At 40.4% G+C, this 14,846-nt stretch overlaps 1 protein-coding gene across 2 annotated transcripts; it reads right to left on the reverse strand.

Annotated features, from left to right (window-relative positions):
* Positions 1 to 4,315: 4,315 nt before the first annotated feature.
* LOC112263368 (T-cell receptor gamma chain C region C10.5) lies at positions 4,316 to 10,900 on the reverse strand. Of its 2 annotated transcripts, none has more exons than XM_024439519.2 (4): positions 10,513 to 10,900; positions 8,915 to 9,217; positions 8,479 to 8,574; positions 4,316 to 5,247 (listed from the first exon to the last, which is right to left on the reverse strand). In XM_024439519.2, the coding sequence occupies exons 1-4, from the start codon at positions 10,517 to 10,519 to the stop codon at positions 5,096 to 5,098; spliced, it is 558 nt and encodes a 185-aa protein (XP_024295287.1). In that variant the 5' UTR covers positions 10,520 to 10,900; the 3' UTR covers positions 4,316 to 5,095. The 2 variants fall into 2 exon arrangements, with proteins under 2 accessions (XP_024295287.1, XP_024295288.1); XM_024439520.2 differs by lacking the exon at positions 10,513 to 10,900 and adding an exon at positions 9,810 to 10,506 and having other exon boundaries at positions 4,317 to 5,247.
* Between the last annotated feature and the right edge of the window lie 3,946 nt (positions 10,901 to 14,846).

Below are 14,846 nucleotides of genomic sequence, written 5' to 3' on the forward strand. Positions count from 1 at the left end.
TGGCAATGGCAATGAGCTGGCCCTCATTGCGACTGGCCAGCTCGGTCTGGACATCTCCCTGTAGTCCGCTGCGGACAACAAAGCCTGGTCGTCCCAGCCAGTGGACGCAGCCACCTGCTCGAAAATCCAGAGCGTACTCCAACGCTGTCCTAGACCCCTGGCGTAGACAGAGGAGATGCTCACCTCCAACTCGGCCCTCTGTAGGTTGGTCGAAGATGGCACGGCAGAGTTGTGTGAAGCTGTCCTAGGACTGCACTTCTGGCCCGTCCCTCTCCCAGATGGTGTGCGCCCACTCTAGATCCCGGCCTGTCAGCACCGAGATAACAAAGGCCACCTTGTCCCTCTCAGAGTCCGTCCCGGCATGACGGGCCAGGTGGAGGTCACACTGCAGGACAAAACCCCATACAACGAGCTGGGATGCCTTCAAACCGCTCCGGGAGGGGCAGGTGGACGTTGTTGATCGGCCAGGGTGATGTAGATGGTGGTGGGGTGGCTGAAACGACCGAGGGGAGCTGGAAAGATGGTGAAGCCTGCAGTTGGCGTACGGCCCGGAGTGCTTCATCCATGGCAGTCCCGAGGCGTTCCAGGCATGAGTCGTGGTGGCGGAGCTTCACTCCTACAGCGGAATGTCCTGCTGCTTCCTGTTTTCTTGGGTCGGTCATTCTGTCACTGATGTAGAGTGGAGGAGGCAGTAGCAGGTTAAGAACTACTGCATTTGTTTATATTGGTAACTTTATATTGGTAAACCATGGCTTCAAAATCAGTTCAGAGTTGAAGACTGAGAAGTCAGCATGGGCAGTGTATGACCATTGAGTCCTTAATGATGGCACTTGAATATCAATAGATTGTCTAATATAAATAAAACATAAGTTCAGAGTCATCTCCTTTGGAATACTATCAAGAAAAAAAAGAAAAGAAAAATAGAATAGGCTGCATAACCAACACAGCTGTTCAATCCATAATCTACAGTCATGGCCAAAAGTTTTGAGAATGACACAAATATTACTTTTCACAAAGTCTGCTGCCTCAGTTTGTATGATGGCAGTTTGCATATACTCCAGAAATGTTATGAAGGGTGATCAGATGAATTGCAATTAATTGCAATGTTCCTCTGCCAGAGGGTGGTGCTTGGAATCATTGTTCTTCCTCTGTCAATCATGGTTACCTGCAAGGAAACACATGCCGTCATCATTGCTTTACACAAAAAGGGCTTCACAGGCAAGGATATTGCTGCCAGTAAGTAAATGACAAACGAACAGTCCATCGGGATATTTTGTGTCCATGGCCAGGAAACTACCCAGACCTTCATCCCATTGAGAACTTGTGGTCAATCCTTAAGATTTAAAAACCCACAAACTCTGTCAAACTCCAAGCATTGATTAATGCAAAAATGGGCTGCCATCAGTCAGGATGTAGCCCAGAAGTTAATTGACAGCATGCCAGGGTGGATTGAAGAGTCAATCCTGCAAAATGAAGAGTCAATCCTGCAAACATTGACTCTTTGCATCAACTTCTTGTAATTGTCAATAAAAGCATTTGACGCTTATTATACTTCAGTATTCCATAGTAACATCTGACAAAAAATATAGACACTGAAGCAGCAAACTCTGTGGAAATTAATATTTGTGTCATTCTCCAAACTTTTGGCCAGGACTCTATATACAGTCCAAATGTCCAAATGCATGCATTTGGGAACTCAATGACACAATGTTTTTATTTTTATGGCTGCCATCTCTTCATTGTAGGAAGTGAACAAATTGTGTAATCATACAGTACAACCATTAAGCCACTGGGAAGTGTTATACTATTCGTTTGCTAAACTGACATTTTGAAAGAAAGGCATTAGTGTGTAAGCTTCTTGATAAACTTTGCATTTAGCTTGGTAAATTGCATCAATGTACAAATTCAACATGTCTTCCATGTTGTACAGGATATAATACTTTTTCTATGAACTGATTTTGGAGTTCACACTGGCATCTCACAGCCACCTGTAGTGGTTTACAGAAGCTGTGTTTTAATTCAATATAATGACTCCCACCCCCATTTCTATCCACCATGACAAGAGTATGAAAGTGTCAATGGTAATAAAACTTCTGTGGTTAATATTTGCATACATTTGAAAGAGTTTAAATGTATCAAAATGCACATCAGCCAATTCAAATCATTGTCATAGTTACACGTGATAAAATGCTACTTATAAACTGGGTTGTTCGAGCCCTGAATGCTGATTGTCTGACAGCTGTGGTATATCATCCCGTATACCACGGGTCTGACTAGACATTTATTTTTACTGCTCTGATTATGTTTGTAACCAGTTTATAATAGCAATATGGCACCTCGGGGGTTTGTGGTATATGACCAAGGCACTCCGCGATGCGTCGTGCGTAAGCAGCCCTTGGCCATGGTATTTTGGCCATATACCACACCCACTTATTGATTAAATGTAAGCTGTCCCCATGAGATAAAACAATTCCATATAGCTTAGGGTTCCAGGTTAAGGAAGTTATACCAAGGATCATTTAGGTTTTAGCTTTTTATTTTAAGACCCCTTCAAATATCAACAAAATAAATTGAGAAAATATTTTGGACTTACTGCTATTAGCCAATAGAAAGTCATTGAATTACAGATTCAATACATGGAACAACGTAGCCCCCCCCCCCCAAAAAAAAATAATAATCGAAAGACATTTGTTTTGAAATGTCTATCTGAGAGATGTAATAAAGTTCAGGAAACATTTTAGCCACTTATTTTTGGCACTAAACAGTGACCATATATAGTCTTTATAGGGCCTGTGAGAGTCTCACCTTTCCACAGAGGGGTATGTAGCCGAAACTGTTCAGACACCACAAAATACAGAGCACCATCGTGTTCGTGAGAGTGTCATCTTTCCATAGAGCGTTCATAATAGGGTATAGGCCAAACCGTTTGGACGCTACAGACGATTTTTGTGAGAAGACTGATTACCGGGACGTCTCATGATTTGACAAACACTGCTCTAGCTCTGTCACCTTTCACCGCAGATGCAGAAGTGCAACATTGACAGATGCGGTGCATTGAGACGCATTCAATGCAACTCATAACTCAAACTGACTGGTTATGGGGATTTTTTGATTGTGGTAATATTTCCGTGGGGTTACAGACAGCGACCTTTTGGGTTGCCTTTTTAAGGTGCACGCTGTCAAAGCCTGATCAGATTTAATCCTGGCCTTAGTGTTCTATATTGAAGAGCCACTAAACAGAGCACTCTCTTATTCAATACAGTAAATTAATAAAGTTTACCTTTTAAGACACCAAGTTAATTTTCAGTGACAAGCTTGTGTGTGTTTATAAAGTAGCCTAACAATTACCTACCATATTTGATCATGAATTACATTGGTTGTCAATTCAATAAAGTGTATATGTGAAAGTTACAATTCTATGATTAATTTCTGTTATTGATAGTATTATAGGTGTATATAAGTTCTGTTTTGCATTTCTTTAGATTTTAATTAAATGTAACACTTGCACATATTGTTCTTCTTTGGGAAGTGTAGATAAAAGAAAGCAATTAAGACAACATTTTGTTAGGGCGTTACATTAAAACAGAATAAATGGTAATAACATAACGGAAACATAAGTCTACTGTATTTACTACTTTGGATAACAATGTTAGTTTCCTTTCCAAAGATGTGTTAAAAACAAACTAAACACTCCACCCTGATTTCATTTAATTTGATTGTTTCAAGGTAAAAAAAGTACACAAACTGAAGTAAGAGCTTGTTTTGTCATAGGGCTATAATACTACAAATGCAGGAACCATAAGCTACCATTATGGACTCGTCTTCCTATCGGTGTCATATTCTTCAATTTGATGGCAGGAGCCGAACCCACAAATGGAGCTGAAAACGGACCAAGATAAAAATGAATCATCCAGCAGCTTTGGATAACTATCTCTTCACACACTCAAGCTGTGGTTATGCAGGTAGCTATATCTTGTTTCCAGTAACTACCGTTTCACATTTCTTCAGAAAACCAAATATACATTAACCACATTTTCCCACCACTATTGAGTCTAGGCTCAACATCTGTGTTGGTACATGCACATTGAAGCAAACAAGTTGAAAACAGAGAATAGGGGATCTTACAATTGTATTGTTTCGCTTCTGATAAGATTCAATCAAATAACATTCACAAATATGAATAGATGATCTTATAGTAAAGAAATGCTATGTTATATATTTTTTTTTTGGGGGATTAGGTAGCCTTTATTCATACAAAGCAGCAAGGAACTTTAAAAAAGTTATCTACAATAATTTGCAGAACCATTGTTGTGACTATTCATTCGCAAAGGCAGCGTTTATTAAATCCATCCTCATCTGAAAGGATATTATTATTTTGAGCAACTTGGTTAATTTGAGCAGGCTGTGTTACTCTTCATAAAAGCTGCATAAAAAAACATTGTATTAAATGTAAAAAAGCACAAATAAATGATTTTGCATAGCCCAATTTTTATGCTCAATAAGCACTCAGCATTCAGATATTTAAAGCAACAATTGATTCTCCTATTCATTAATTAAGATGTGAAATACTATGTTAGAAAAACTAATTTATTGAGAAAAATTACACTTCAATACAAGACAAGTTACAACATATTATATTTGATAATGATTTAGAACTCATGGGCCTACACATTTAGGTACATATTTTGTATAAATTAAATACAGGTTGTGAGTATAATTTAGGCCTACCTCTGACATATTGCAGGGCAACTTTACCAAAAAAAGTCTCAATTAAAATCATAATTTATTTACATTCAAGATTTGCTCTGCTTATTTTCCAGAAAACCTTTATTCATGTGTCTGCAGTGGGTAGCTCCCACATAAGGAGGGTAACATTACTCCATATACAAAATTAAATGTGCTGCAATTGTCATATTTGGCAGTTGAAGCTATTAGAAGACATGGAAAACTATGGCTCACAATATTGTAGCATCTAGAAAATAAAGCAGGAAAAATAAAAGCAATACAAATGAAATGTTAGACCTCAATGGGATGTAAAGTCCATGTTGTTTACCGCCCTCTACAATTCTATCCATACATGGGGGGTGGTCTCCTTTCAATGAATGTGTCTACAGGTGCTGGGTCCTCTTCCCAAGCTCCTGTGGTGCAGCAGGATAGAGAGCCCACAGCAGTACACCATGCTCTTCATTATCATCACTGTGTAAACCAGAGAGGCCAGGTTCAGACTAAATGTTGACTGGAAGGATTCTGTAGAAGAGAAAAGAGTAAGGCCGGGATTCAATCTGATTGTTGGTTACAGGCATTGCGGTTTTTAAAGACATTCTCCTTTTAAGCCGACATATGCCGCATTTACCGTGGATGGCATCTCGGCAAATAGGAAATACCCTTTACTCAGTACTTTGTTGAAGCACCTTTGGCAGCGATTACAGCATTGACTCTCCTTGGATATGACGCTACAAGCTTCGCACACCTGTATTTGGGGAGTTTCTCCCATTCTTCTCTACAGATCCTCTTAAGCTCTGTCAGGTTGGATGGGGAGTGTTGCTGCTCAGCTAAATCTTGGTTTCATCAGACCAGATAATCTTGTATCTCATGTTCTGAGTCCTTTACGTTCCTTTTGGCAAACTCCAAGCAGGATGTCATGTGTCTGACTGAGGAGGAACTGTGGAGCTCTGTCAGAGTAACCATTAGGTTTAGAGGTCGACCGATTATGCTTTTTCAATGCCGATACCGATTATTGGAGGACCAAAAAAAGTCGATACCGATTTATTGGCAAATTTCTTTTATTTATTTATTTGTAATAATTACAATTACAACAATACTGAATGAACACTTATTTTAACTTAATACATAAATAAAATCAATATAGCCTCATAAATTAAACATGTTCAATTTGGTTTAAATAATGCAAAAACAAAGTGTTGGAGAAGAAAGTAAAAGTGCAATATGTGCCATGTAAGAAAGCTAACGTTTAAGTTCCTTGCTGAGAACATATGAAAGTTGGTGGTTCCTTTTAACATTAGTCTTCCATATTCCCAGGGCAGAATTTTTAGGTTGTAGATATTATAGGAATTATAGGACTATTTCTTTCTATACAATTGGTATTTCATAAACCTTTGACTATTGGATGTTCTTATAGGCACTTTAGTATTGCCAGTGAAACAGTATAGCTTCCGTCCCTCTCCTTGCTCCTACCTGGGCTCGAACCAGGAACACATCGACAACAGCCAGCCTCGAAGCAGCGTTACCCATGCAGAGCAAGTCTCAGAGCGAGTGACGTTTGAAACGCTATTAGCGCGCACCCCGCTAACTAGCTAGCCATTTCACATCGGTTACACCAGCCTAATCTCGGGAGTTGATAGGCTTGAAGTCATAAACAGTGCAATGCTTGAAGCATTGCGAAGAGCTGCTGGCAAAACGCACAAAATTGCTGTTTGAATGAATGCTTACGAGCTTGCTGCTGCCTACCACCGCTCAGTCAGTCTGCTCTTTCAAATCATAGACTTAATTATATCATGACACACAGAAATACGAGCCTTACGTCATTAATATGGTCGTATCCGGAAACTATCACCTCAAAAACAAAACGTTTATTTTTTCAGTGAAATACAAAACCGTTCCATATTTTATCTAACGGGTGGCATCCATAAGTCTAAATATTCCTGTTACATTGCACAACCTTCAATGTTATGTCATAATTACGTAAAAGTCTGGCAAATTAGTTTGCAACGAGCCAGGCGGCACAAACTTTTGAATATACCCTGACTCTGCGTGCAATGAACGCAAGAGAAGTGACACAATTTCACCTGGTTGAAATTGCTTGCTAACCTGGATTTCTTCTAGCTAAATATGCAAGTTTAAAAATATATACTTCTGTGTATTGATTTTAAGAAAGACATTGATGTTTATGGTTAGGTATTGATGTTTATGGTTAGGTACAGTCGTGTAACGACTGTGCTTCTTTTGCAAATGCGCTTTTGTGAAGTCATCCACCGTTTTGCGAAGTTTGCTGTCTTTGTTAGGAAGAAATAGTCTAAACACAGTTCGCAACGAGCCAGGCGGCCCAAACTGCTGCATATACCCTGACTCTGTTGCAAGAGAAGTGACACCATTTTCCTAGTTAAAAGAAATTAATGTTAGCAGGAAATATTAACTAAATATGCAGGTTTAAAAATATATACCTGGGTATTGATTTTAAGCAAGTCGTTGATGTTTATGGTTAGGTACACGTTGGAGCAACGAAGTCCTTTTTCGCAAATGCGCACCGCATCCATTATATGCAATGCAGGACACGCTAGATAAACTAGTAATATCACCCATGTGTAGTTATAAGTAGTGATTATGATTGATTGATTGTTTTTTATAAGATATGTTTAATGCTAGCTAGCAACTTACCTTGGCTTCTTACTGCATTCGCGTAACAGGCAGGCTCCTCGTGGAGTGCAATGATAGGTAGGTGGTTAGAGCATTGGACTAGTTAACCGTAAGGTTGCAAGATTGAATCCCCGAGCTGACAAGGTAAAAATCTGTCTTTCTGCCCCTGAACAAGGCAATTAACCCACCGTTCCTAGGCCGTCATTGAAAATAAGAACGTGTTCTTAACTGACTTGCCTCGTTAAATAAAGGTGTTAAAAATCAAATCTGCCAAATCAGGGTCCAAAAATACAGTTTTCCGATTGTTATGAAAACTTGAAATCGGCCAACCAATTAGGTTCTTGTTCACCTCATTGACCAAGGCCCTTCTCCCCCAATTGCTCAATTTGGCCGGGAGGCCAGCTTTAGGAAGAGTCTTGGTGTTTCCAAACTTCTTCCATTTAAGAATAATGGAGCCCACTGTGTTCTTGGGGACCTTTAAGGCTGCAGAAATGTTTTGGTAACCTTCCCCAGATCTGTGCCTCAACACAATCCTGTTTCGGAGCTCTACGGACAATTCCATCGACCTCATGGCTTGGTTTTTGCTCTGATATGCACTGTCAACTGTGGGACCATATATAGAGAGACGTGTGTGCCTTTCCAAGTCATGTCCAATCAATTGAATTTACCACTTGGACTCCAAGTTGTAAAAACATCTCAAGGATGATCAATGGAAGCAGGATGCACCTGAGCTCAATTTCGAGTCTCATAGCAAATGGTCTGAATACTTACGTAAATAAATTGTTAAAAAAAACAAATGTAAACCTGTTTTTGTGTTTTCATTGTGTTAATCCGAGAGAACATTTTAATTTAATATATTTTGGAAAAAGTCAAGTGGTCTGAATACTTCCCGAATGGACTGTATGTGAAATCACCCTTTAAAGGTAATTTTCAATTCAGCAGACATAAGCCATGAATGCCTTCTCCATAGAAAAGGTGCAATTGTGACAAAGTGCAATCGAATTTAATACCTGTCTAAATTGGTCAATTTATCCAACCACTTACACTCCCCCCCCATATTTTTGAATTGACCCGAACCATGCATGAAATACACATAAATTTTACCGTCGGCAAGATGTAGAGTCTGTGACTGCTGCGTGTCATTTCTGAACAGACAGGTTGGTGCAGCCACGGTGGTTCGCGGAGCTTCAGTTGGTTTATCTGAGAATGAAATGGAAAAAGATCAGAATAAGATTTTTTTTCAAGCATTCTGTAGGCTACTGTCGAGGAAAATTGTTGAGAAAAAAAGGCTATTTTGTTTCAAAACTTGAGACTAACTACACAACATTCCAATACAATTACCAAGTATGAGTCCAATTTTTGTATACTTTCTTTTTTTTCTTTGAAAAGGTAATAGGCCTGTCAATTTTACAAGGTTGAATACACAATAACTTACTCACAATTATATTACATACTTGTGATCCTACATATTAAATGAATAATGATGTATATAAAACAGTTTTACATTAGTATGTAGGCCTATTTCAATGACTGGCTTTACCTTTTAGCATGTAAACATCTTGAGGGCCCCCTTCATGCGCCACAGAACAGATGTATTTGTTCCTGTCCATCTTCTCTTTATCAATGATGATCATACTGGTCATCCGTCCTTCCTCCCTCTGCTCCAGCTGTTCCCCCTCTGCTTTAGGCACCTCGACTGCTTTGCCGTTTTCATCCTCCAGCTTCCATGAGATCTTGACCAAGTCTGGAAACATGTCTCCAGCCAGACATAGCAGGGTGTTCACCTTCGACTCATGGTTGGACTCTGAGTAGACCGTCACTTTGGGTTTTTGCACGGTATTGTCTGGTTTTCAAGAGAAATAATAACATTTACAGACTTCTTTAAAGGGCCATTACACAAGTTCAGACTTCAGATGTATTCTGTTGTCAAAAGGAATCGCGATGTCCCACACCATTTGTTTTATATCCAGCTTTACTGTCTATAGTCAAGTTAACAATTACTTACATAAATAAACCAACTGATTTTTCTTTTCTATCGTTTAGGGAATATATTATTTCAATAAAGTCAATTATAACATTCAAAATGATTTAAATCAGATTCTTAGCTCAGTAAACAGTTTGACATTCTTCCCTATATCAGATTACTTTACATGTCACACATTTAACTGAGGGTGTATATCTAATATTAAGGACATGCAATATACTGCAAATTGTGCATATGGCTTCCTTGAAAATCTGAATAATCAATTATACAGGCTAATAACAAACGTTCAAATTCATAGCTATTTTTTCTAACATGGGTTGATCATAAATAGTGTGTGCATATTTGGGTAGCAATACTGCAGGATGTTTGGTCAATTATGTTGGACTGATTAATTATTAATGACTACTGATTAGTTGATTCTGCCCTAAAATCAGAGGAATGGATCTCTTACCTGTCACAGAAAGTCTCGTACCAGAGCCAAATAAAAGTACATACACAGTGAAAATTCCCTTGACAAAAAGTAGTCTTCACTTCGTCTTGGCAGAGCTTGTTAGCTATACAAATGTTCCACGGCCTCATGCACCCCAAATATCTGAGGGGGCGCACTCAAAACATGCTTAATTTTACAGTATGTAAAAAAAGATATATATTTTTATGCATATCTAAGCATACCTCTTAAGCTTAAAAAAAATCTGGAGGGGGCACGCACACAGAATGAGTTGGAACATGAAGCCTACTGACAACGTTTTTCCATTGGTAGCACTGCTGTTAAGAGCACAAACGTTAAGAGCACAACATAAACATTAGGAGCACCAGAAATTATGTTTTTAATCAATTGAGGTGTAGCCTGTATTAGCTACTTCTGAAGCACACGTGCCATTGAAACTAATATAACTGCAAAGACATGTTTATTATAAAAAGCAAAAATGTTGATAGAAATACCTGTTATTGAATTAAAAGGTTATTTGTAGAATCTTAGGTTTCTACATTGTATAAACACACTGCCCAAACCAGCTTAGGCTTACTGCTGTGCTATGTCACATGCTACAGCAAATCTCCAACAATTAAACAAGTATGTTAATTTGTGATGATAATGAAAATGTATGATGTAAATTATCACTGACTTGAGAGGAAACAAGAGAGTTCTGACTTACATTTCATTGCAATAGGTTGGCCCTATAAAGGCACAAGGCGAGACCCAGATGCAGGCACGGGAGGCAGATATCTTTGATATTTACTAAACAATCCAAAAGGGGTAGGCAAGAGAATGGTTGAGGACAGGCAAAAGGTTAAAACCAGAGTCCAGGAGGTACAGAGCAGCAGGCAGGCAGAACGGTCAGGCAGGCAGGTACGGAGTCCAGAAAACAGGCAAGGGTCAAAACCCGGGAGGACTAGCAAAAAGAGAATAGAAGCAGGTGTACAGGAAAACACTCTGATTGACATGAAAAACATACAAGACAAACTGGCACAGAGAGACAGGAAACACATGGATAACTACACTGGGGAAAATAAGCGACACCGGGAGGTGCTGGAGACAATCACTAGGTGAATCAGATCACAGTGTGACAGGCCCTCTAACTCCTCCTTGCAGATACACTTTCCCCTCACTCCTAGTCTTTCCTATGTTGGGCTCTGATGAAGGTTGACTGGGCGAAAGCGCAGCCACTATTAAAATACATTTGCATCTGATTGGAAGTGTGCAGAAACTTTTTCCCGCTTGTTCAGCTTTGCATTTTGCCTCCAGCACCTTCACTAATCTTACAGGCTCCATGATCTCTATCAAAAAAAGCCAATGGTCACCTTCAGCCCTGTCATCACACAAATGCTTACCATATGGTGTTAAATGGGGAGTCATTGCAAATACTGTTAATATTATTAATCATCATCCCCATTTTACATTGTTTAATAATCACAGTCTCCTCTTGGGTGACCAGCAAATATCTTTTTCCAGCTTGGGGGGAGAGGGGAATTCATACTCTCTCTGATATTGTGGACAGTTGTAGCCTACATGCTTTCCAAGACTTGATCAAGCAAAATAATCTGCCTGGTTCTTCATTTTGCTTTCATTAGAAGCTTTGTTCTGCTCTACGTGATTATGGAGTACCCAATTCTATCCACAAAATAATGACAGCAAGGGTTAGGCCATATTCTCAAAATGTTACATTCTAAATAGAACCAACATATCACCAACTACCAATCTATTAAAAATGGAACAAAGATATACCAGCGATATATATTATTGTGCCTCTGGAAAGTACTCAGACACCTTTACTTTTTCCACATTTTGTTACGTTACAGCCTTACTCTTAAATGGATTGTATTAAATAAAATCCTCAGCATTTTACACCCAATACCCCATAATGACAATTGCAGTCAGCATGTCAATTGCACACTCCCTCAAAACTTGATATATCTGTGGCATTATGTTGTGTGACAAAACTGCATATATTAGAGAGGCCTTTTATTGCCCCCAGCACAAGGTGCACCTGTATCATGATCATGCTGTTTAATCAGCTTATTGACATGCTACACCTGTCAGGTGGATGGATTATTTTGGCCAAGGAGAAATGCTCACTAACAGGGATGTAAACAAATTTGTGCACTAAATTTGAAATAAATTTGCTCAGAGACCCAAGCCAGCATCTGCCACTGATGTATGATGTGTGCCACAAATGCACTGGCTGGCTAGGCTACCTAGACGTTTTCATTCCAAAGTAGTGACTGAAAGTAGTTACATTTTTAACATAGTGATGACCTACACTTTGCAAATAACTTTTGAATTACAGGTGCATAATGATGCACCCTGCAACAAGCAAGCTCAGCCATATTTGTTCTATTGTCCAATTACTGTACAAGGTTGCTGTGGTTTGGCAGTTCACAGTGCCCTGCTGGAAAATACCCCAAAGTGGGGGAATTTTCTGTACACCAGCATGAGGGAGCTGACACACCTTGCAGTTATGGAGCACAACAAGATTGTGGACAGAAACCAGCTAGGGATAATAAAGGTATAAAATCATGACTACAACAGTAATGACACAACCACCTCATTTTCTTCTCTTCAGATTCTCAAAACACAATACAAAGACATGTCTACAAAATTCCCCTGCAAAGGGTTACTATTGATACACCAAGATGGCGCTGAAGTAGAAGGCAGACGTGCACCCAGCCGATTGAGTTTGTTTATTTGTAACTTATTTTTTAACTTGTTTTGTACATAAAGTTGCCTCTACTGTCTCTTATGACCGAAAATGACTTCTAGACATCAGGACTGCAATTTCTCAACATGGACTAGCAGAATATTTATTTTCCTTTCGCGACTCTGACGAGCCCGACACAATGGATATACTGCTTCCTCGGGAACAGGCCCCAATCCCCATGATCTGCATGAAAAGGAGGCAGAGAATAGGGGCCGAAGAGCGGGCTGCCTTCTGCATTCGGAGGCGATCAAATAAACCCGACTTCCCTCCATTCTGCTAGCAAACGTGCAATACTTGGAGAATAAAATTGACAACTTATGCGGAAGATTAAACTATCAACGGGACATTAAAAACTGTAACATCTTATGCTTCACAGAGTCGTGGCTGAATGACGACAATATCAACATACAGCTGGCTGGTTATATGATGTACCGGCAGGATAGATAAATAACAGCTGGTAAACGATATCTAAGGAAGTTTTGAGCTATTGCTCCCCTGAGGTATACTATCTCATGATAAGCTGTAGACCACACTACCTACCAAGAGAGTTTTCATCTGTATTCTTCGTAGATGTTTACATACCACCACAGTCAGAGGCTGGGACTAAGACAGCATTGTATGAGCTATATTCCGCCATAAGCAAACAAGAAAACACTCACTCAGAGTCCGCGCTCCTAGTAGCCGGGGACTTTTAATGCAGGGAAACCTAAATCCGTTTTACCAAATTTCTATCAGCATGTTATATGTGCAACCAGAGGAAAGATAATTCTGGACCACCTGTAGTCAACACACAGACGCATACAAAGCTCTCCCTCACCCTCCATTTGGCAAATCTGACCATAATTATATCCTCCTGACTCCTGCATAGAAGCTAAAAATTAAAGCAGGAAGCACCAGTGACTCGATCAATGACAACGTGGTCAGAAGCTGCAGATGCTAAGCGAAAGGACTGTTTTGCTAGCACAGACGGTAATATGTTCCGGTATTCCTCCAATGGCGTCAGTACACCACATCAGTCATTGGCTTCATCAATAAGTGCATCGATGAAATTGTCCCCACAGTGACCGTACGTAATTAGCTCAACCAGAAGCCATGGATTACAGGCAGCACTGGGCTAAAGGCTAGAGCTGCCACTTTCAAAGAGCGGGACTCTAACCCGGAGGCTTATATGAAATCCTGCTATGCCCTACGACAAACCATCAAACAGGCAAAGCCTCAATACAGGACTATGATCGAATCGTACTACACCGGCTCTGATGCTCATCGGATTTGGCAGGGCTTGTAAACCATTACAGACTACAAAGAGAAGCCCTGCCCCCCTTCCAGACGAGCTAAACTACTTCTATGCATGCTTTGATGCAAATAACACTGAAACATGCATAAGAGCACCAGCTGTTCTGGAAGACTGAGATCACTCTCTCCGCAGCCGATGTGAGTAACACCTTTAAACAGGTCAACATTCACAAGGCCGCAGGGCCGGAGAGATTACCAGGACGTGTACTGCGAGTATGCGATGACCAACTGGCAAGTGTCTTCACTGACATTTTCAACCTCTCCCTGTCCGATTCTATAATACCAACATGTTTAAAGCAGACCACCATAGTGACTGTGCCCAAGAACACTAAGGTAACTTGTTTAAATTACTACCGACCCGTAGCACTCACATCTGTAGCCATGAAGTGCTTTGAGGCTGGTCATGGCTCACATCAACACCATCATCCCAGAAACCCTAGACCCACTTCAATTTGCACACCGCCCTAACAAATCCACAGATGATGCAATCTCTCTATTGCACTCCGCACTGCCCTTTGCCACCTGGACAAAAGGAACACCAATGTGAGAATGCTATTCATTCACTACAGCTCAATATTCAACACCATAGTGCCCTCAAAGCTTATCAATAAGTTAAGGACCCTGGAACTAAACACCTCCATCTGCAACTGGATCCTGACAGGCCGCCCCTAGGTGGTAAGGGTAGGTAACAACACATCCACCACACTTATCCTCAACACAGGGGCCCCTCAGGGGTGAGTGCTCAGCCCCCTCCTGTTCTCCCTGTTCACTCATGACTGCAAGGCCAGGCACAACTCCAACACCATCATTACGTTTGCCTATGGAACAACAGTGGTAGGCCTCATCACTGACAACGACGAGGCAGCCTATGGGGAGGAGGTCAGCAACTTGGCCGTGTGGTGCCAGGACAACAACCTCTCCCTCAACATGATCAATACAAAGGAGAAGATTGTGGACTACAGGAAAAAGAGGACCAAAAGAGGACCAAGCAGACCAAG

This window comes from Oncorhynchus tshawytscha, linkage group LG12 (genome assembly GCF_018296145.1).
Source record: "Oncorhynchus tshawytscha isolate Ot180627B linkage group LG12, Otsh_v2.0, whole genome shotgun sequence".
Lineage (NCBI taxonomy): Eukaryota > Metazoa > Chordata > Actinopteri > Salmoniformes > Salmonidae > Oncorhynchus > Oncorhynchus tshawytscha.